General features: G+C 39.9%; 1 protein-coding gene and 1 non-coding gene across 4 annotated transcripts in view; both read left to right on the plus strand.

Annotated features, from left to right (window-relative positions):
* The window catches only part of LOC132807820 (hippocalcin-like protein 1), a 63,202-nt gene extending 39,596 nt beyond the window's left edge, over positions 1–23,606 (plus strand). For all 3 annotated transcript variants that reach the window (XM_060821814.1, XM_060821807.1, XM_060821818.1), the window contains exons 2-4: positions 14,024–14,422; positions 18,371–18,476; positions 22,502–23,606. In XM_060821814.1, coding sequence (XP_060677797.1) covers positions 14,045–14,422; positions 18,371–18,476; positions 22,502–22,599 — 582 coding nt within the window. In that variant the 5' untranslated portion in view covers positions 14,024–14,044 and the 3' untranslated portion in view covers positions 22,600–23,606. The remainder of the gene's footprint in view (positions 1–14,023; positions 14,423–18,370; positions 18,477–22,501) is intronic.
* On the plus strand, positions 16,461–16,649 carry LOC132809385 (U2 spliceosomal RNA). The gene has a single exon (XR_009642286.1). It is a non-coding gene; the product is annotated as a U2 spliceosomal RNA (small nuclear RNA).
* Positions 23,607–23,904: the final 298 nt, after the last annotated feature.

Below are 23,904 nucleotides of genomic sequence, written 5' to 3' on the forward strand. Positions count from 1 at the left end.
CTGGTCAATGGTAACTCCCACGATGTTGCTAGTGGATGATTCATTGGTAGTGCCATTGAATGTCAAAAGGAAATTTGCCTTTTATTGGAGAAGATCATTATCTGTTGTTTGTGTGAATGTTGTTTGGCATTTTTTAAGCTCGAGCTTGGTTATTACCCAGATCTTGTCACGTTGGAGAGCTTCAGTATCTGAGGAGTCAGGAGTGGGTGCTGAACACTCATGCACTCGTTGGTGTCCATCCTCACTTCTGACTTGAGAGGGACGTGGAATTTGGAATGGGGACCAAAACAATGTCTTCCGTCTTATTGATATTTAATTGAAGGGCCTGTTTGATCACCCAATGGTAAGTGTCAAATAAACAGTCTGATTAGTTAGCAATGGTTGAGAGGTGAAGACGTAGAGCCAGTGTGATCAGTGTATATTGAAAACTGTTTTATATATAGCTGTTGGACAACTGAGATTAATCATTTAACTGCACTTAGCTCGATAAAGTGTGAAATGCAGTTCTTTAACCAAATAAAAGTTGAGGTTTCCTTTGCCATGTTTCACCACGTGTGAATTAATTTCTGATTGGAACCTTTTGTGGGTGACTAATTTCAATTATCCCCTTAACGACAGTATTCCTCCTGACCTGCACATCGAACAAAATGCTTGCTATTTTACGATTTCCGTCCAGGTTTCTGCATATGTGGTGGCAAATCTTAAATAAAGTGGAATTGGAGAAGAAATAGGGGACTTGTGCAAGGAGCTGATAAATTAGCATGGTAGTGACCCAGCGTAACATTTGGACAATCCATAAGAAGAGAGAATGTGGTGGTTTATCCAACAAAAAAAGCATGATCTGTACGAGTAGCAGTGCTAGTAAAATGACTGGGGTTTGTGCTTCAATGTGTTTGCTACAAATCTTCCCATTTCCTTATTAATCAAACATCTGATCAACGATGCTTTTTGTACTTATTCCATTGCAATAATGTAACAAAGGTTTCTGGGCAATCTGTGACAGTGGTTTTAAATCCAGCATTAACATGTTAATAGTTGGGGAAGTATTGACTTTTGGTAAGTATGCGACCAGCACTTGTATCCTTGAGGCTTGATTTGTTTGTGTTCAAAATGAGAAGCTACGTATTTCAGTGGCCCATGTCGTTGTTACGTTTCGTTAATGCAGTTTGGAATAACAGATTCATTTTGCTCCCTTGTATCGTTTGAGTCCAAAGTGTCTCATTTGTCTCAGTGTTTCATTTTAAATTGAAATTATTTTCTGCTGGTCACCAGCGTCTCAAAGTGCTTTACAGACAATTAAATGTATTTGTTGTACTGTCACCATAGTGTAAGAAATATGGCAGCTTGCACAATACGGTAACAAAGATCTATTTTTGTAATGTTGATTTGACAACATTGTTAAGGGTAGCAGGGATAATTCCCTTTGTTTTTTTTTAAAATGGTGCCACGGGATTTTCCAGCATCTCCCTAAACTGTCGGATGAAATACCTTGGTTTAATGTCTCCATCTGAAATTAGACGCCTCTGATAGAGCATTCTCAGCAGTGCACTGTAGGGTCGGCCTGTTGTATAATTTGACCCAGAACCTTGTGATTCAAAGGCAAGAGTCCTACCAATTGAGTCATACTGGCACTCTAGAGTTAGGACCTTTTTTTAAATAAGATTTTCAAATTTTCTTCGAATATAAATGTATGTTGTAGAATGATTTAAACTGCAATATTTTAGTGTTTTTAGTTTGTAATTACTAATGCCAGATTATGGTTCTGTTTTAAAGTCTGAACAGTCTAGATGTTTATTGCACAAAGGTGATGTGTACAAATTTAAATATTTTAGTCATTCCTCAGATGGGCCATCACTGGCAAGACCAGCATTTATTGCCCATCCATAATTGTCCTTGGGAAGATAGTGAGCTGCGTGCTGCAAGTTAATGTTGTGAAAATTCATCTTGCTGTTGATCAGAGCATTCCAGGACTTAGACCCTGTGGCAGTGAAGTAATATATTAGCGTTGAGATAGAATCTTGGATGGCACCTTCGAGAGGCTGGACTGGTCCTGTTATTCTTGTAGATGGTGTCTGTTTTGTCAGGAAGACAGTCTAAAACTCTCCATGGCAGTCTGCGTTATAAGATGCTGTGTGTCAGTAATGAAGGGAATAAATGGTGGTGGTGGTGGATGGGTGCCAATCATGCTTTTTGTCCTGGATGGTCTTGAGCTTTTGTTGGAGTGTGTTCATCCAAGCAAGCGGAGAATATTCCATCACACTCTGATTATAAATGATAAACAGACTCCCAATCTGCTCTTGTATAACTAGTATTTTTAAGGCTGGTTCAGTTCAGTTTCTGGTCAATAATGACCCCGAGGAGTTAATATTGGGGTTCAGTGATGGTAACGTTGTTCAATATGTGGAAATGTGAATTAGATGTTTAATTAGTGGTGGTCATTGCCTGAAGTGTATAATGAATGTTACATTCCAGTTTTGTGCTCCCGTTTGAACTTTGTCTAGGTCTTGCCGTCTATGGACACAGGCTGCTTCAGTATCTGAGGAGTTGCAAATGGTATTAAACACCGTCACTGTAACAGTTACAGTGGCCAGACATCTCCCCTTCTAACCTTGTCATGAAAGGTTGGTTAAAACTCTAAAATCTATGGTTCCAACGGAGGTTGGACAGTTTCCTTTCCAATCTGCCTCTTCCACAGGTCGCAACAAATTTACAACTTAATCAGATTGGGATTTGGTCAGTTATCTTGCTCTCTGTGTCAGCGTTAGGAACACACCTGCCAAGTTTCTTTAACCAACAGCATGCAACTAATTTATTCAACTTTGACCAAGTAATAAACTTAGGAAGAAAGAATAGCACATGGTTTGTCTGAAACAGTGTTCTACAGTTCTGCGTGCACAACCTTTTGTAACTAGTGTCTTCCTGAAATGCAGCTTGCTGAATTTCCTTTGGGAATAGTGGGCTGCATTCCAAGGAATCCTTGACTGGAACAATATCCACAATGGCAAAGGAGATTTGTAGTAGGTTTTCGAGCACTCGTGTTGCTGCAAGGAGTTGTAAAGAGAGTGCAAGTAACAGGATGTTGCTGTTCCGATAGTTCAAATTTTCTTCCTCTCGTTCAGTCTTCAGCACCCTCCTCCTAGTCATCAACTGAGATATGTAACCCCGCCCTGGTCCTCTTTTTCCCCCCACCCCGGTCCACCCCAAAGATGCAATCCAGCTCCCTGCAGGGGCAGCATTGCAGTTATCCTTTCATTTAAGTGTGTGTGTGTGTGTCTCACTCGTAATCTTTTTTTAAAAATTGCATTTTTATGTCCAATACATTCAGATACTTCTGTAAACATTGAAGAATAATATGCTCAAGTATTGTCTTTGTGGGCAATTTCCACCCTCAATGTTCATAGCTACAGATTGCACATCACCATTCACATTGAAATCTGAATAATAGATGTTAAAAGCAACTGATGGTTTGAACAATTAGTTTGTGATTTGGTTTGCATGCCTTGATTTCTCGCATACTCTGGTCAGATTGGAACAAAACCAATTTAGATCCCTGACCCACATCGATCAGCGGTGGTACGTAATTGTATTTCACGTGTTACATTAAGTTCAAAAGCAAATCTAAATTTGATATCAGCATTGATTTTTAGGTTGCAAATTCTTCCCAGTTTGAAGTATTTTCAGCTTGCCTTTGAAAATTAAAGGCTTTGCAAAGTTAGAGCTAGCTTTCAAAGGTGAAACAAACACCAAAATTTATTTTTGTGTATTATTTAGCACATTGTAGACCTTGTCAGTATTATATCAATTCCAGTTCTTGGTTGTGTTTTTTAATGTAAATATTTGTTGAAAAAATTTTCACTTTTTACAAAAACACAAACCATAAAGAGTTAAAGTACAGAAAAATAGAAATAACAATAGTACAATAACATTGGATGGCACAGTGGTTAGCACTGCTGCCTCACAGCGCCAGAGACCCGGGCTCAATTCCCGCCTCAGGCGACTGACTGTGTGGAGTTTGCAAGTTCTCCCCGTGTCTGCATGGGTTTCCTCCGGTTTCCTCCCACAGTCCAAAGATGTGCGGGTCAGGTGAATTGGCCATGCTAAATTGCCCGTAGTGTTAGGTAAGGGGTAAATGTAGGGGTTTGGGTGGGCTGCGCTTCAACAGGTCGGTGTGAACTTGTTGGGCCGAAGGGCCTGTTTCCACACTGTAAGTAATCTAAACATTAACAATAAACTTTCCTCATTCCTGAAGAAGAGCTTATGCCCAAAACGTCAAATCTCCTGTTCCTTGGATGCTGCCTGACCTGCTGCGCTTTTCCAGCAACATATTTTCAGCATTAACAATAAACTGTCTAGTATTCTTTAAGATACAATATACTCATTTACTTAAAACAAATGAGCACAACTCAAATTATATAACATTAAATTGCAATCTACTAAACTTAAATTACAGTACATTGTACTATATTCATGATTTGGAGATGCCGGTGTTGCACTGGGGTGTGCAAAGTTAAAAATCTCTCAATACCAGGTTATAATCCAACAGGTTTAATTAGAAGCACACTAGCTTTGAGTGCCGCTCCATCAGGTGATCAGGACAATTGCCTGATGAAGGAGTGATGCTCCGAAGGCTAGTGTGCTTCTAATTAAACCTGTTGGGCTATAACCTGGTATTGTGGTTTATAACTCTACTATATTGCATTACTCTACTCACTGCACCTCCAAGTCTCCTGTCCACGGGAGCAACAGTGATTATACCCATATTTACCAGCTCCCCCTGGCTGGGTCCCTGGACCACCATATACAGCCCATGTGGGCCCTAATCACTATCGCTGACTGATCCAAGTCGATATAATTTAGAAAGGACTGCCATGTATTATAAAATCGCTCCATTCCAGGTAATCCTGAGGGATGTGCTCCATCACAAGTCTGCGCCACCCTGCAAGACCTGGAGGCTTTTCTGATATCTAATTCATTAGCATGTTTTTCCTCACACCAGTGAGTAAGAATGTTGAATAACCTGTCACGGTGCTCACCCAAAGAGGGAAGATTCAGTAGCCCCAAAAGGAGGGACACTGGGTCCTCCCTAACTTCCCAGGATCCTCTCCAGCTCATTCACAATGGCCCCCCAGTATCCGTGGATCTTGTAACAGGGCCGAAAGGAATGTGTAAGGGTGCCAATACTGTTTTGACTTTTGGGATCTATCAGGCAGATCCTTTCTTAAACTTTGCTAACCTCTGTGCTGCCATATGAGCCCTGTGGAGGATCTTCAATTGCATCGCTTGCACCTTATTGCGTATTGAAATCACCTTTATATTCCCCATATATCCTCCCAGATTTCCGATGAGATTTCTTCCCCTAATTCCTGATTCCAAATCTCATGGATTCTGTCCATATCCCCATGACAATCCCTCTCTGCAGATGACATACTAACTGAGTGCCCCCACCCCCCCACATCTGAGCACTCCACGTTCTATATCCAACTTGTAGGGCTGGGTCAAGAGCATGGTCATCTTCTGTATGTAATCCCTAACCTGGAAGTTTTGGAAAAGGTCCCTATTAGGGATTCTGTATTTCTGATCTAATTGGCTGAAAGACATCAAGACCTGTCCCTCAAATAGATCTCTCAGACAGGAGATTCCTTTATTCCTCCCATGCTGTAAAGCTGGTGTCCATTGACCCCGGTCTAAATCATGGAGTTCCCATTAACAATTTGAACGGCCAAGTCTGGGGCAAATTGGCCTCACCCTGCCGCATTATCCTCCATGCTATTACTGTATTTATGATAATCGGACTTTCACAGTGCTTAACTATCGACCTTGTCTTACCCATGAACAGTAAGTTTTATGGGGGGGACATTTCACCAGTGAGGCCTCCACAACAATCCATATTGATTTTGAGTCATGACCCCCCCCCCCCCCCCCCCCCCCCAAATATCCTGCAGCAGTTGCAATTTGGTAAGTTTACTTAAGGGGCACCTACGGCATAAATAAATGATTCAAGCCATCCCACAAACCTCTGCAGCATCTGTTTGGGTAGTAACAACGGGAGCATCCTCATAGGATATAACCACCAAGGAAGAACATTCATTTTAATCAAGGCTGTACGTCGTAGCCATGATCAGGGTAGTCCCTCCCATCGCTGCAAGTCCTGTTTTATCCTCTTAAACAGCTGCACAAAGTTCACTCCGTACAGCTGACGAAAGCAAGAGGTAATGAAAGTTCCCAGACAGAGAAAACTTTGTTCCATTGGCTTGTTTGGACTTGGTGTTAGCCTGCAGAACTGGGAACATAACTATTTTGGACCATGCGGCAGTCTATTTAGATGTTACTACTGTAAGGTAGTGGAGTAGGCATGTGGCACTGGATCTGTTTCTGTTGAAGATGACCACTTTGTACCAGTATATTACGAAGGAGTTCAGGGTTTTTTGGGACATCATTGGAGTATGGCCAGTAATCAGTCAGTGCTCTGGGAGACCAAAGATTGTCTTCTCCTTGTTGTCGGGTATGAAAAAGAGGGGAGAGCAGCAGCGGATGCTGGAGGCCCTGCTGAAGGCAGCCAAATCAGCATATTCTACCAGACCATCCACGGTCAAATTGCAATGGGTCATGGGTCACTGCTCTCTGGGCTGCCCTGGACTCAGCGCTGACATAAAAGGTGAAGAGAGGGATCTCCTTTGCCAAGCAAAGGCTGTTTGAATATGGGGATGAGCCGGGGTAGATACCTGGCTTACCTGACTAGGAAGAAAAGTGCTCCACAGTCCATTGTGTCTATTGGGGGAGAATTCATGTCACTCATGAATTGAGGAAGATCAGTGCCAGATTCCGGGAGTTCTATACTGATCGGAGGGCTGAGGGGATGGAGATCAGATGGAGTCATTTTGAAAACTTGGACCTCCCTGGTATAAACGTTGATCAAGCCTCCCTTTTAAATGCATCTCTGACAGTACAGGAGGTGCAGGAGTCGGTAAGGCAGCTCCAAGGTGATAAGGAACCTGGTCCAGATGGATTCCCGAATGCATTTTACAAGGGGTTCATGCACATGTTAACTGAACCACTGCTGGGGATGTATAGTCATTCATACAATCGGAACTGTCTTCCATCCTCTTAGGGACGCTAATATCTCCCTTAAAGAAAGGGAAAGACCCCGAGAATCTCACATCATATAGGCCCATCTTGTTGTTGAATGTGGATTTTAAAATTCTATCAAAGGTGTTGGCTTTGAGACTGGAGAAGGTGCTGCCCATTATTATAAAAGAGGACCAAATGGGTTTTATCTAGGGCCACAGCTGCTCCAACAATATCAGGCGGGTGTTGATATCGTGCAAATATGTCCGCAGAGAACAATTCCGGGTTTGGTGGTCTCCCTGGATGCAGAAAAGGCTTTTGACTGGGTGGAATGGTCATATCTCTTTGCTCTCGATTGTTTTGGTCTGGGAGAGGCCTTTGCAAGGTGGGTGGCAGTGTTATATAAAGACCCCAAGGTGGCGGTTATCATGAATGGGGTTAAATGGAGCAATTTTGATGTGGCAGTCTACTTGTTTCTGTAGGGCCTGAGCCTGACCCTCCAAGGTTCGGACCTACCCCTTTGAGCTCTCTGTGGCCACGGTCCTCTGCTCCACCGCCTCCACGTGCTGATCCAAGGTCCGGACCACCACCACCTGCTTTGTCAGCATGACAGTAATTGGTTACAGCGCTGCCTTGATTTTTTTTTCCCCCCACTGAATTTTGCAAACTCAGTTGAGTGGAGCAGCAGAATTTACTAACTGAGCTTGCAAACTCACTTAGGTTCAGTGGAGCAGCAGAATTTACTAAGGGCGCCACCAGGGATTGAGGTAACTGCTGCGGATATGCCTGACCGAGTAGGGGAGTGCCCTGCCTGCTGCACTCCCCTAGGTCCCTTTCCCTTCGATGTCTTCATATCACCTGCAGATCTTCCAAATCCTAACTTAAGGAGGCTCTAGATGTTCTGCTTACTTTATGCTGCAAACTATCCTCAGGGGTGACTAATGGGGAGGGGGGTGCATAAAAGCCCACCTTGCCTCGGGTATGAAACCGAGCCCAACACAGCAGACTGTTCAGATTGCTGCCATCTTGAATCTCCCTGTTTTAGGTTGTCAGGGTTTTTTTTTTACTTTATTGTAGTCTGACTGCCCTTAACAAACTTGGTTGCAAGGGATTTGACCTAGGATAGAAGATTAAATAATTTGTACAATTTTAGTAAGTTGCAACAGGGGGCTGCAATTGGCAGTTGTTTTTAAATTCACATTTATTTTTTGATCCTAATCACACTCGAAGGTGGTAATGAGCTGCCTCCTTGAACTGCTGCAGATCGTTTGCTGTAGGTAGACCCATCGTGACATTGGGGAAGGAGTTCCAAACTTTTTTGCCCCAATGACAGTGAAGTGGGTGTATTTCCAAGCCTCGATGGTGAATAGCTTGGAGAGAACTTGCAAGTGGTACCTGCTCCTCTTAACCTTGATGTGGGGGAGAGGAGGGGAAGTATGTATCTTTCATTTACAATTACATGTTCCTTGTGTATTCATGCTATCTTCAAAGTTTTATGATAGACCTGTGTCCTGATTTTTATTGAGGTATTTGAATATTGTTTCAACATTGTTTACTTTTCAGTCTTGTACTCTGTATTCTTTCCTCCTTATGTCCTTTTTTTAAAAAAAATCAAAGACTTGCATCCCAGCTTGGCTAGTCTTCTATTTCTCTTTATTTGCTCTAATATATTAAATATTTAGATTTGTGAAGATATCACAACCGTGTCGCTCATTAGAATCCAAAAGTTGTGGAAAAATGACTGATCATCAGTAAGATTTCTCTAGGGCTGAGATAAGGGGACAGCAGGAATTCACTATTCAAAGATAAGAGACTTGTCTGCCAGAGATTTTTCGGTCAATTTTTGGCCATGCCGCACAAGGATGAAGTGTGATGGTTTGTGCGGTTGGTTTCACAGTCGAACAGTTATAGTCTCTTGACCAGCTCTTAGAACAAATGGTTTGTTGATGTTGCAAAACTGTGGGGAGGGGGGTGGGGTGGTGGTAGTGGGGGAGTAGATTTCTACTGTTAAGTAAGGTTTGCCAGTAGATTTCTCTAAGATGTCAAAATTATATAACCCTTTCACTTTCAAAACTGCCCTCTGAGGGGAAAAAATATAATTTGAACTTAAATAGTGTTCAGTTAAAATAAAGTTTTTGTTAATTTTGTGCAACTTACTGTAAGACCTGCTACTAGTACCCAAGTTGGAGTACATTCTACACTTTATGTATAATGTGATTTATTTTTAACTTTCAAATCTGTATGTAGCTTATTGGAAAGGCTGCTTCCACTTCCAGTAAATGAAACTATCTTTTTGACACAGTGATAGCAAGTAGCACGCCACAGTGTTAGACATTCATCTGATTCTGCTGATTTTGTTCCATGATACCTGAAAGTTGTGAATATTGTTTTTAATTCCACCTAGTACAGTGTGAAGATGCTAAGAGTTGTTTGGGTACCTAGTACATTTAATGGTGAATCTATTTTGCGCACTGACTTTAATTATTTTTCTAAAAGGGCTGACCTTTTTATAGCTGCACAAAGTATTGTGGCTTATTCAATGTTAATTTATTTATGCATTTAATGTGTTTGTTCTTGAACTGTAAAGAATGTTTATCTGCTGTCTACTGACTCTGTAAAGTTTATCACATCAACAGCAATGTAGTTGAAGCATCTGTTATATATGTACTTCACATGGAGATGAAAACAAATATGCTTAGGCATGTTTTTGAGCTATGGATTCTATACAACCATCCACTCAAAAATGCATTGGATGTGTAAAGTCATGAGTTAAAAATCTCACCGGTTATAGTCCAACAAGTTTAATTGGAAGCACACTAGCTTTCAGAGCGCCGCTCTTTCATCAGGTGGTTGTGGAGTCATAAGGTTGGACTCCTATGTCAGTCACTTTGACTGGGACTGTCCATTGAGGTTCTATAGCAAGACTTGCCTCTCAGAGACAAGCACATTTTGTTTTAATAGCAAAAATGTATTGGTCAAATTAATTTACCTGGTATTCTATTGTCAGAGAGAGAGAGAGAGAGAGAGTTCACTATTCTGCCACCCTTAAAAGGCGTTCGTTCCAATTTTTTTCTCCTAAATGATAGAGGAAGGATGTTGCGAAACTTGTACGGGTTCAGAAAAGATTTACAAGAATGCTGCTAGGGTTTGAGCTATAGGGAGAGGCTGAATAGGCTGGGGCTATTTTCCCTGGAGTGTTGGAGGCTGAGGGGTGACCTTATAGAGGCTTACAAAAGCATGAGGAGCATGGATTGGGTGAATAACTCAATTCTAGGCTAGGGGAGTCCAAAACTAGAAGGCATATGTTTAAGGTGAGAGGGGATAGATTTAAAAGGGACCTGAAGAGCTATGTTTTCAGGCAGAGGGTGGTGCATGTATAGAATGAGCTGCCAGAGGAAGTCATGGAGGCTGGTACAGTTACAACATTTAAAAGGCATCTGGATAGGTATATGAATAGAAAGGGTTTGGAGGGGTATGGGCCAAACAGTGGCAAATGGCTCTACATGAATTTAAGATATCTGGTTGGCAATGAAGATTTGGACCCAAGGGACTGTTTCCATGCTGTAGGATTCTTAGACTCTAACTTCGGTCTGTTCTGACACTGTCCCACTGGGGCCGAATGTTTGTTTGTTTATCCCACCTACCTGATCAGTTCCTTGCAAAATCAAGGAGGGAAAGCCTAGTTTACATAAACTTTCTCTGTAACCTAATCCTTGGGAACTCTGGTGATATTCTGGACCTTGTTTCTGACAAGGCCAATGTTTTGGTGCAGTGCCCGAAACTGCGCATGATTCTGTACATGTGATCTTTCTAGGGCTTAAATATAAAGTGCTGCCTAAATATGTGCAATTTTAATCACCAGCTTACTGATTTTCAACACTTGCTATTTTCCTTTGGGAGATGGTGAATGCAGCTACGCTCTAACCTTCAAGATGATTGACTGAAGAAACTGTAATCTGTGCAATTTTGAAGGTGTGGGTGCAGTAACGAGCATAAATATGCATAATCACAAACTAGAGTTGTCTTATTCTATTGTTTTAAATTCATACTTTAATTATGGCTTTAACTTGTGTTGCAAGGCAGGGACAGATGGAATTTTATTATTCAGTCCATCAATATGAAGAACTTTTGATTTAAATATGATTGGTGCAATATTTTTCATTGCTATGAATTTTATTTGTTTGAATTTTCATTTAAAATAAATTGGTGTCATTTTCCCATTTTTTAAGGAGGAACGATGCAGACAAAGTTACCCTGGGTTCCTATCCATCAGAAATTTCCAACAGTATCTTGTATTGGGGGATTCATAGTTGCCTTAATGAAAGAAATGTCTGTCTTCAGGAGTTGGAATTTTGTAAGCGGCCAGTCTGTTGGAATGTATTTCGTGCCCCCGGCAGCCTGGGTCCCCTGAGACCTGCTCTGGTTATTCTTTTCGAGATGATGGATTATTCAATTGTCAGGATTCCTGCTCCATTTCAGTTAAACTCAAACTGAGCAGAAGGTTTAAGGGCAGCATCTTGTTCAATTTAAACATGCCACAGTTCCAAACTTGATCTTGTGCAAGCATTTCACTGCTCTCATTCTTTTTTTTCAGCAGCATGCGTTAGCTATGACCTTGTTGCTTATCATATTGTTATGATTGGTAAATCCCCCACCCCTGCTAATTTAAGCCAGCAAGACAAAGGAGTTAACCTTTGTTGTAACCTGTTAAAATTTGCGAGGCAAGGAAGTATCCCAAAGGTCATGATTTAAAGTAAAAATTAACAACATTACTTTTTTTTTTGAAAGTCTAACAGAAAATGATTATCTAACAGCTATTTACAACTGCTTACTTTAACCTATCTTTTACTTTCCCTTCTATAATACTAGTCTGATAAAATTCCCGATCAAGATTTACCAAAATATTCAAATTTCAAAAGCAGCCAGCTGTTGAATTTTCTTTGTATCTTCCTCTGTCCTCATCTTAGGGTTTCTGATTCACAGGTTGTTGATAGATAAAGATACCTTTTTTAAGAGCGTTATTCTGCAGGCAGTCTGCATATGTTGGTGGCTTTGCAATTCTTCCCCCAATTGTTCATTTTGCTTCATATTTATACCCAAAACTCAGATCATTTCATTGAATTTGGTATTTTGACAATATTAAAACCAAACTTGTTTGGAGTTTAGTATCTTGGGGCACAATTTAAATTTGGCCGAATTTGGATTTGTTTTTGTCTTGTAGCAACTTTGGGTCCAGCAGCTAGCAATACCTATGTTACATTGTAAATTCTCTAGCACCCTGTATGCTTGCTAAGTCCGTCAAGTTTCTTAAAGGTACAGTATCCTAATATCATCATAACAATACTACTTCTGGACCCAGCTTGTATCATTATTTGTTGTGTTATCATTCGCTTTTGCCTCTTAGTATAACCTTTTGTTGTTTGATCACTCTTGCCATCCACTCTATTACTGACCTTTCTTTTTCATAGAATCACTACAATATGGAAGCTAGCCATTTTTGACCCATAGAATCCACACCAACCCTCTGAAGAGCATCCTATCCAGACCCACCTCCCTACCCTATCCCCGTAACCTTCCATTTCCCATGGCTAATCCATCCAGACTGCCCAGCACTGGGATTATGGATGACTTAGCATGGCCAATCCACCAAATGTGCAAATTCCTCTGTCACCCAAGGCTGGAATCGAACTTGGGTCCTTGGCGCTGTGCGGCAGCAATGTGAACCACTGAGCCACCGTGCATTGCTAAGAGGCCCTTTCACTATCTCTGTACTTTTTTTTAAAAAAACAGTTACTGCCATGAAAGTTTCCGGTCACGTCCAAAATGGTTGTCAAGCCAAGAATAAAGGCAAAATTCTACAGTTGCTAGAAATCTGAAACAAACCCAGAATGCTGGAGAAACTCAGCAGATCTGGGAACATCTGTGCAGAAAGAAGCCTTTAACATTGAGTCTGGTATGATTTTGACTCAAGGTGTTGACTCAAATTTTGCAGCCTACAATGAATAGGCAGCACTTGCTCCTGATGTCAGAGAAAGTTGCCCTCAAACATCCAGCAATCCCAATGGCATGACTTTCACTTTCTCTCGTTGATTTGATTCCAACACCAGCTTTGATAGCAACTTCAACCAATTGGATAAGCATATTAAAACAATTCTCATACTGCAAGTGAGGAAATAAAGTGAACCAATTGTAGAATGATTAGAAAAGTGAGCATGCGAGAGTGACATAAAGATCAGAATACACACGTGGGACTGAGAGAAACCGAAACATCTCTGGCTAATGTATGGAATTTTTAAGTATTGAAAGTTTACCACACTGGAGAAGTTTGAAATTTCACAAGTATAAAATTTTGTCCTAGACTAATTCCTGCTCAAAAACTCTTACATGTTGGTCAACAGAACATAACGTTTTGGGGGGACCTTTAATATGCGATTAAAGCTGAAAAAGTGCAACTGTGACCGTTGGAGAAGCAGGAAACTGCTGACGGTGCTCTTTATTTTCAGTGTTTCAATCATGTTTATGGATGCAAGGAGCTGCTGTTGGTATCGGTTCTAATCCCAATGAATGCCAGCAGTTGACTGTCAGAACAGTCTGGATGTTTGCAGCTGTAAACTACTTTTTTTTTCCCCCTGCATAGATGCTGCTGACCTCCTGAATATTTTGACTATTTTAATGATTATTAAATAGCTTTTAAAGAAGGCAGCTTAGGCTCCTCTTTACAGGATCTCATTTTTTTTCTCTCTCTCCTAACCTGTTACTGTTATTCCACGACCCTTTGTCTAGATACATAGACATGCCAAATGGACCTAATACCTGATTTTAAAAAAAGTTTCCTATTTGCTCAACACTATATTTGCCTAATCCTATTGCAGCACAACTATTGGATTGTTATTTGCAAGCTACATTAGTTCATTTATTCTGCTGTAATGCTCATTAATGTGTTTCCTATTTTATGTAGATTTGAAACCAAGCCAAAAGGATGGGAAAGCAGAATAGTAAACTGCGTCCCGAAGTGCTTCAGGACCTGCGAGAAAATACAGAATTCACAGATCACGAGCTCCAAGAGTGGTACAAAGGCTTCCTTAAAGATTGCCCTAGTGGGCACTTAACTGTAGAGGAGTTCAAGAAAATCTATGCAAACTTCTTTCCATATGGAGATGCTTCAAAGTTTGCAGAGCATGTGTTCCGTACGTTTGATACAAATGCCGATGGAACAATTGACTTCAGAGAATTTATAATTGCACTCAGTGTCACATCGCGAGGGAAGTTGGAACAGAAGTTGAAGTGGGCATTTAGTATGTATGACTTGGATGGAAATGGGTACATCAGTCGAAGTGAAATGCTGGAGATTGTACAGGTATGGCATGGAATAAATGCAATTCAATTTGTACAGTCTTGTTTATTTCTGATAACAAGACTCTGTATGTGTGTGGCTCTCACGCTCTCCGTTTCAACTTGGGCAGAATAACTGCGTCCATTGTCTTTGACTGCAGCTTGGCTGACCTAGACATTTATTTTTGTAAAATTAATATTATAGATTACTTGAAAGTGAAATGCAGGTTTGTCAATTCATTGAATGCAAAAATCCAGGAGTGAGAAGAAATGGAAAGTCCACAGTATTGAGCAGATGAAGGCAAGCAAGTGAGCCATTGAGAAGTGGTAATGTTGGCAGCAGAGAGCTATGGGTTGGATGGTACAGTAATCACTAAGAAAGGAATCTTGGCAATAAATCATACGTGGGTAGAAATTCAGTGCAGGTAAAACCAGGGTGCCAATATTTATACCTCTGAACTTTGTTTGAAGGCAGTCAAGATAATGAAATGTAGGTCAAAGATATGTAAGGTGCAGGCAGGAGGAAGGGATTTGGTTTTAGCTTGGCTATTAATGCGCTGACATTTAAACAGCAGATGAAGAGAGTAGAAACAGCTTTTTCAGCTGGTAAACTCCGGTTTCAACAGTGTGCATGTGAGATCATCCCTTTTTAAATTACAAATTTCATCAAGAAGTAAAATAGAAATTTCTGTAAGAGCCAAGGGGGTGACTGGGACCATAAGAACAGTACCATGGAAGAGCACTGTGGAGATGACAGAAGGATGGACAAGATGAGGAATGATTTGAGGTAGCCAGTCATGTAAGATGTTAGTAAATTTTGCCCCTGATGCAAGGCTGAATGTAAGTCGTACTGGAGTGTGTTTAGGAAGGGAAACTGGTTCTTGTAGCTTGGATTTCTCTGTCATTCCAGCAATTTGGATAGAATGGAAAGCTTGTCAGTAGGACAGTTTATGACAAGAATGGGGGTGACGGATTCATATCACGGTGTAACTCCAGTGATTTGTGGGAAAATTAAATAGCTTGGCAATTAGACTTAAATGAGCTTGATGTGAGTGGAAATAGAATATCTATGGTTATGATAGAAAAGAGAAGATCAAATGTTGTCATATCCTGGTAACTTGTCTTGTGCTCCTCACTTGTGACTGTATAACAGAGAAGAATTGAGATAAGTCAAAGGGTCTACTATTTTAGTTCTCTGGAAGTAGCAAAGCTTGATTGTTCATAAATATAGAAATAATTACCAATTTATAATCAAAGTTCAAAAATTGAGTTTATGTGCGAAATCCAAAGTGTATTGCCAAATCTGGTGCTGTCACTTTAACTTAATGAATTTGCTCAGATGAGAGATGACAACTTTGGGTTGACAATTCATTCTAGCTCCTTTTTTATTAGTCTTTAGCCAGACTCATCCAAGAACCCCTTACTAACCTGAAGAACTTACTACCTTCGCTCGAACAATCTAATGCTTGAATGGTTTGATGGTATTTCTCACGTTGCACCCTGACTGTAAGCAGATTGCAGTAACTTGTGTAAGCAGACAAATGTTTAAGTGTAGTTCCTGCTTGCTAGTTACTGCAGAAAATATAATGGCTAATTAGCAGGGAATGAATTATCTGGGGAGTAAGGAAAGCAATTGATTTAACATTCCATTAGTTTTTATGTGGGTTAGGATTAATGTACTTTAGTAATGGGTATTGTGCTTGCATTTTCTGCAAATTGACATGTATATTTTTTAGTGCAGTGTCCCCCTCTGTCCAGTGAGTGAAAGTAGAGTTAGTCTGAATATAAGAACAGGAGGAGGCCATTAGCCTATACAGCTTTCCCCACTCATGGCTGATTGAACACATCAATGTATTATACCCACCTCATCCCCATAGCCTTGTACTCAATGGACAATCAGAGATCTATCAATCTTCAGCTTAAACTTACTCAAGAACTGAGCTTCCACAGCCCTCTGGAGTAGGAGATCCCAAAGATTCACTACCCTTTTGAGTTAAACAAAATTCTCCATTATATCTAACCTAAGAAGCATCCTTTTTTTAAAAAAAATCACAATTGTGTTCTCTGATTCTTGGCCTTTTGGCTCGGAATACATGGAATTTCTGTTCTTATCAGTTTAATATCTGATGTCTCCTGAATGTGGGAGTGTTTGTGTTAAATTGATTTTTGGAGCAGGGAGATGGGTCAGGGGTTTTTGGGGGTGGCATGGTGGTGCAGTGGTTAGCACTGTTGTCTCACAGCACCAGGGTCCCAGGTTCGATTCTAGCCTCTGGTGACTGTCTGTCTATGTGGAGTTTGCACATTTCTCCCCGTATCCGTGTGGCTTTCCTCCAGGTGCTCTGGTTTATTCCCACAGTCCAAAGATGTGCAGGTCAGGTGAATTGGCCATGCTAAATTGCCCATAGTGTTAGGTGCATCATTCAGAGGGAAGTGGGTCTGGGTGGGTTACTCTTTGAAGGGTTGGTGTGGACTAGTTGGGCCGAAGGTCCTGTTTCCGCACTGTAGGTAATCTAATCTAATCTCCACAAAACTTGGAGAAACATCATGCCTGTATCTTCTCTGCCTATCCCATTTAACTATTTTAAAAGTTTGATGGCTTCCAATAGTACTGAAACGTTTTGTCTTCTGTCTACTTTTTTTTTCCTTTTTCACCATTGTGTTCACTCATTCTGTCAGTGTGTGCACAAAAACAAGAATCCATGCTAATTTTCTGCCTTCTTCTACTTGCTAAAGTGCATGTCAATGGATGTGTTGGGTGGGATGAGGGGAAGGCAGTGACTGCCTTTATTGCAGCTTCACAATCCTGTGACAAGTAATTACTTTTTATGCTTCCACGAGCTGTTAACAAGGCAAGCATTTGTTGCCTGTTGCTAATTGCTCTCGAACAGAGTGGCTTTTGTGAGCTAATTCAGAGAATAGTGAAGAGTCTGGACATTGTTATGGGTCTGGACTCACCTGTTAACCAGCTCAGGTCAGCAGGCTTAGCAGAGGGCACTAAGTGAGTTTTCACAAGAATGGGTGGTGATAATATCCCTGTTACCATTACTGACGCTAATTGCCGATTTATTTGCTGAATTTAAATTCTGCTAGCTGCCATCGTAGGATTTGAACCTGGGTCCCCCAGAACATTTATTACGGGCCTCTGGGTTGCTTGTCTAGTGACGTCAACTCTGCCAGTCCCATCACTCCAATTAACCCGCGGATAATGACGACTAATGGGAGTTATTGCCAGTCCAAAGGCAATAGAAATTTACCACTTTTTTGAAAACGAAGTGCCCCTCAAAATGGTTTATGAAACAAATTGCACTGCAGAAGTTACTGCGCAATCCTACTGGGAAAATATTTGACTGCCAAGTACTTTACTGCGAAGATGATCAGTGCTTCACCACACCCCTCTCTGCTGATCTGTCTGGTACACACTTGAATATTAAACATTTTTGAGTATTTGGAAAAATGCTGTTGGGTATCCTAGGCAGACTGGAAAGAGGAATGAAATTTTGAAATTCCATATTCCATTTATATGTTGCTTTTTCCAGGAGGTTTTAGATCATCTTGCTTTGTAGGTTCAAAGCTTCCAGGTAAATTAACTGGATGTTTAAGAAGTAAATTTAACATTGCGATGCAGCATGCTTCTGCATAGTCTATTCCACATTTGCACAAATCTGTTTCACTAATAAAAGTCCTGTTTTGGCGAAGGGACAATAATTGTGTGTTACCATTACATGTCAACTGGGGTGGGGGCGGGGTCAAAAAAGCCATTAGGATTTAAAAAGTTAAGATTTTGACACTTATTTAAGCAAAGCTTTATTTCTCTGTAGTAAAATATATATGGGAAGTAATATTTTGGATTTACAATAGTCCATGCACAGCACTTAAATGTTCAGCCCTCTGCTTGTTTGCTTTTCAAATCTTTGTGTAAAGATCTTGAGCTGTTGTTTTAATAAATAAATCAACTCTCATTTCTTGATGTCAGGCAATTTATAAAATGGTATCTTCTGTGATGAAGATGCCAGAAGATGAGTCTACACCAGAAAAACGAACGGACAAGATTTTTAGACAGATGGACACCAACAATGATGGTATGTAACCAAGAGCATGAAAGAACAAAAGGCAGGAATAGTCCCTCCGGCCCTCCAAGTCTGTGACGATCATCATGCCCTAACTAAACTAAAAAAGAAACCGTATAAAAGGATGTATGTTTACATTGTTAGTGGGAAAGGAGCACTGAAGTGAACCATTTGAGGTCTATATGTTTGAAAAGAGAGAAAGGCAAGGCCCTGGATACATCATATAACCAGTTGGTTTCTCAGTTAGAATAGAAGGAACAATTTAACATCAGGCACATGTTTGGAATTTCAAGGCACATGTTAAGTGTGTACTTGCTGAGTCCAGGTCCAACAATATCCTAAATTTGATTCTGTTTAGGATATGTGTGTGGCACCACATTCACCTGATTTCTACCAGGGAGAGCTAGTGTATAGCATCTACAAGATGCACAGTAGCAATTTTCAAACATCAAGCATAATTTGGCCACTTTGCTTGAGTGTGCTTTGCCTTTCAATCATGGCTCCTCCTATTGCTCCATGTTCCCTCTTACTCCATTGCTTATCGAGAATCTATCAACCTCTGCCTTAATAATCTCAGGCTTTGCTTCCCACTGCTTTTCACTATTGACTCTGAAAATAAAACCTCTCAACATCTGTCCTAATTGTGTAACTCCTTATTTGAAACAGTGACCTTAGGTTCTAGGTTGCGTGTTTGTGTATATACTGCAAGTCAGTCAGTGACTTCTATGGCAGCTGCACATTAAAATCACAAGAGATACATATCATCATTAAAACCGTAAATGCAAAAGATAGCTCTGTATAACATTGAGGGATATGGGCCAACTGCTGGCAAATGAGACTCGATTATGTTGGGATATCTGGTCGGCATGGACAAGTTGGACTGAAGGGTCTGTTTCTATGCTGTACATCTGACTCTAGTTTTACTTTGTTGCGATGTCTTTCTGTGGCCTTCAATTGTTGACATACCATTCTTCATATTATCTCCTCCAATGCCTTCCTTAATAGCTGTGTTCCTATGGATTCCATCTGATCTATCCAATTAAAGCCATGGATCTTTTTCATCATGCACAATCACCCCTAGAGCTTCTAAAAGATCTATTTTTTTTTTGTTCCTTCCTGTTCCTCTGTTACATGGTGGCATCATTCAGAATATAGTAACGGACTTCACATGTAGACAGCTGCATTCTAGCTCCAATGCTCTTAAAATTACTTTGTTTTTAATCAAGTCTGGCATCGTTCTGATTCCTTCCATTGGTAATTGGGAAAACTGAAGTCATTGGTTACTCTGACCCTACCACAAGCACTGTTTCCTTACTCAGCTGGCTGTGCTCTATGCCCTATCCTCCAGGAATTTTCTCATCAAACTTTGTCACTCCTTGTTCTCATCAAGCCCCTCAAGGTACACATTTTTGTTGCCTTTAATCATCCTTCCTAATGTCTCATCCTTCAGCTCATTGTCCCTTTTAGTTTATGCTTTTATGAAGCCCCTTGAGCAAGCTTCCAGCCAAAATTACTACAAAAGTGCATGTAGTTACAGGAAATCAGAACAAGACAAATAGTGAGGTTGTGGATTCACTATTACAGAACAACCTCATTTATCCAAATTTTGGATTATCTGAACGAGATCTCAAGGTCCCGATGCTCGGATAATGCAGTTTACCCAAGCAGAATACTCCCTGCCTATATCATTCAGATAATCAAGGTTGACCTATATATCCTTTTTTTAAAGAGGTAACTATTTTAGTATTGGTTGCTGGTATGATACGGTCATTAACGTGCCCCTATTTGATTTATCGTATCAAATGGAAAGAACATTTAATGGATCATGGTGGATAGTTGGGCTGACTCTTGATCACCTGAGGCTTGAACAATTCACCTGCAAAGAAATATGAGAATGAACATATATACCATTACAGAAGGGTTAAGGTCATTTGCATTAAGATGAAAGCTAGTATGATCCTAAGATTAAAGAGCTATTCCATCTCACTTGCTACAATTCAGTCTAAAGGCAATTAAGAATGGACAAGCATGGATAGAGTGAACATCCAAAGTCTTTCTCCTGGGGTGGGGGAGTCCAAAACTAGAGGATGTAGGTTTAAGTTGCGAGGGAAGAGATTTTAAAAAGGACCTAAGGGGTAATTTTTTTTTGATGCAGAAGGTGGTGTGTGTATGGAATGAGCTGCCAGAGGAAGTGAAGGAGGCTGGTACAATTACAACGTTTAAAGGCATCTGAATGGGTATATGAATAGGAAGGGTTTAGAGGGATATGGGCTGGGTGCTGGCAAATGGGACTAAGTCAGATTGGGATGTCTGGTTGATGTGAACAAATTGGACCAAAATGTCTGGTTCCATGCTGTGTAATTCTGACTCGAATTGAATAGAAGACAATATTGAATTGAGGGATAAATACTCTTATTTAATCTATAAATCCATTGAAGACACAGGACACTTTTTTTACTAAATCACTTGGAAATAAACTTAAGATTTCCAAAAGCAAAATGAAAGTCTTTTGGGATGCAATGGAGTTAGGCATTCAGGCCATATAGACCAAATGATTAAAAGTTCTCCTGAACTGTATGCTGATCAGCAATTGTTTTATTCAAATATAGTACTTCTGTGCATTTTTTTGAAAATCTACCATTCCCATTTGTTCCAAAATGAATCCTGTGCTGTCTGGCAAACCTGTTATCTACAAATCCATTAGTAATCACCCTTTGCAGTTTGATGTTAGCAAACAATTCAATTTGCAGTAGACAGCATTGCTAAAATCGAACTGTCCAGACCAGCCCATTTGGTTTAGCTGTGCCCATCTACTGTCGGGATCTAAACTAACAGGTGAAGAAAGTAGTATTTAAATAGTCAAGGTGTATGAGTAAGGATGCTTCAATTTATTTCTTGTGATTTTATGCATAGAGTAGAAATTGTAGACTCAAATTGGATTAGAGTGCACAAACTTCAAATGCATGTCTTTAAAATAGAGTTGTCATTTTTTTATTTGTGCTCTAATTGAGGTAGGGAATTTAACAAAACTATTGATGATATTTGTCATGCTGTAATTATACTCTCTTGTTTTTGGTGACAGTGTGTTCTATTGAATACAAACATTTAAAATGTATAGTGGTTTAAAAGTTGGCCAGAAGTGCACATGGATTTATTTTAAAATGTTGCTAGTTGATTGCCTGTTCATTGCGCATGGGCAAGCCAAGACCAGGTATGTCCTCGGGTGAAGCAAGTAGAGAAGACATTGTGACCAAAAGTAATTTGCTCCCAATTTTAAAATTGCATGCCCACCTTACTCTTGGGTATTGAGTCTCTACGTCCACGTTATAACAGCGGAAACGAAAGGTGATACTTCTCTCACAGCAAGTGAATCTGTACAATTCTTTAATAGAGGGCTGTAGAAGCTGATTGTTTATATTCAAGGCTAAGGTAGACAGATTTTAATTAGTAAGGTTGTCAACAATTATAGGGAACAGACAGGACAGTAGAGTTGAGGGTCATCAGGTCAGCCGTGATCTCCCTAAATGGTGGAGCAGACATGATGGGACAAGATATCCACTTCTACATTTTATGATCTTTATTTTAAACACAAACTAAGCTGGCATTTCATGTGCCTCCATTGGTAGGAAGTTGTAATTAATGAGCTTGCAGGGGTAGTTCCCATTGAACAATAGCAATAGAATCCTATCCAAGTGGAAAATGTTGCCTTTTAAAATTTCATTCAGCACAGTACCTCTCATGACCTTGCATGCATACTGATTAGTTAAAAACAGCAGTGTGGGTAGATGACAAAGTCCTATAAGATCCAAGATTTGCAGATAAATGCACACTAGGTGTGAAAAGTTAAATAAATTAAACATTTAATTAAAGAACAAAGTCAAGGAGGTTAAACTGCGCAGCCACTGCAAATCAATGTAAACGTATTGTAACAAAGTTTAATTTTCAACTCTGCTGAAGGGGACTTTGAATGAAGTATGTAGGTGTTGTTTTGTGAGATGGTCATAACTTTTGTTTTATTTTTAAAAATGTATTTTCAGGTAAACTATCTCTTGAAGAATTTATAAAAGGTGCCAAGAGTGATCCCTCCATTGTTCGACTACTACAGTGTGATCCAAGTAGTGCAAGTCAATTCTGATTTTTAAAAGATTTGCCTGGACATTAACGAAGAACTACTGGCTTGTCATTTCAAGCTTAGCTTGCAGCAGATGCCTTTCACTCATTCCTAATGGTTTGGTGGACAGATTCAGTTGCCAGATTTTAATGCATCATGCAATAAAGTGGCCGGCATTCTGCTTTTCTTGCAGTTACATAAATGCAGCAATGGAGCATTTCAACAGATATTCAATTTTTAAAGTTATGTTTACATGCAGTTGTCTTGAGTTTTTTTTGAATGCAGTTAATGTATTGGATGTTTAGCTTCAATTAATTATTAGTACAGGGGATGTAAATATCCAATGAATGAATGACTGACTATGGAAATGTTTATTTGAGCTGGATCATAAGTCATGGATCATAAATAACAATGAATGTAGCTGACAGTCTAAACGCTTATTGTGAAAGCACCTGTAGCTTCTATGCTTCTATTCTGTAAGAAAATTGCTTGCACTTAAAAAATGTTGGGCATTTTGTAAAAATTCTTAGTGGAATGTAGTTCAATATTGAAAGCAGGTCTATATATTTAATGTAATGCTGTTTCGCCGTCCCTCTATTTTATTTCAAGTCTAGCTTGATACTTATATTCATACTGATTTTTTAATCTTGCTCAGAATTGACTGAACATGTCACAACCATCAGAACATTGAATATTTGCCTATTATGTAAGATATAGTGATCACAAATTTAAGTTAATTTTTTTATTTTAAATCGAGCAAATTCTTTTTAGGATTCTGTAAGGAATGCAAAACTTGCAATTTATGTTGACAGAATTAAATAGTAAATTTATTGCTGTAGAAAATTATTAGAGCAAGGGGCATGTTATCTGGAGGTTATTCGCTGTTACTGATGTATTGCAACATCCTTTTTTGGAATGTTTCTGTATTTTCAGCTGTCAGTAGTTCAAATCTTGTGTACCCCAGTGTTACTAGACATCTGCCTCCTGCTGCGAAATGTAGTAAAATAAAGCCTACCATTTCTTGTCCCTGACTTTGTGTTAATTAATGATGTCAGCTGCAATACCGCTGTGCGAATTTTTCTTCCCAAGAAATGTCATCAGTTCAGTGGGCACAAACAAACGCTTTTACCGGTAATATAGGTTTTAAATGCCACTTTCTATCTGGGCATTGATTATAATTGACAGTGATGATGAGCTTGCTCTCCACTGCATTTTTTTAATACTAGTAATCAAGGTTTACTCCAAGTTTAATTCGTCTGGATCTCTCACTGAGATAGCTCCCAAATACAAGATGAAGCTCCAATTTGTTCTGTTTATTAACTCTTGTGA

This window comes from Hemiscyllium ocellatum, chromosome 3, assembly GCF_020745735.1.
Source record: "Hemiscyllium ocellatum isolate sHemOce1 chromosome 3, sHemOce1.pat.X.cur, whole genome shotgun sequence".
Lineage (NCBI taxonomy): Eukaryota > Metazoa > Chordata > Chondrichthyes > Orectolobiformes > Hemiscylliidae > Hemiscyllium > Hemiscyllium ocellatum.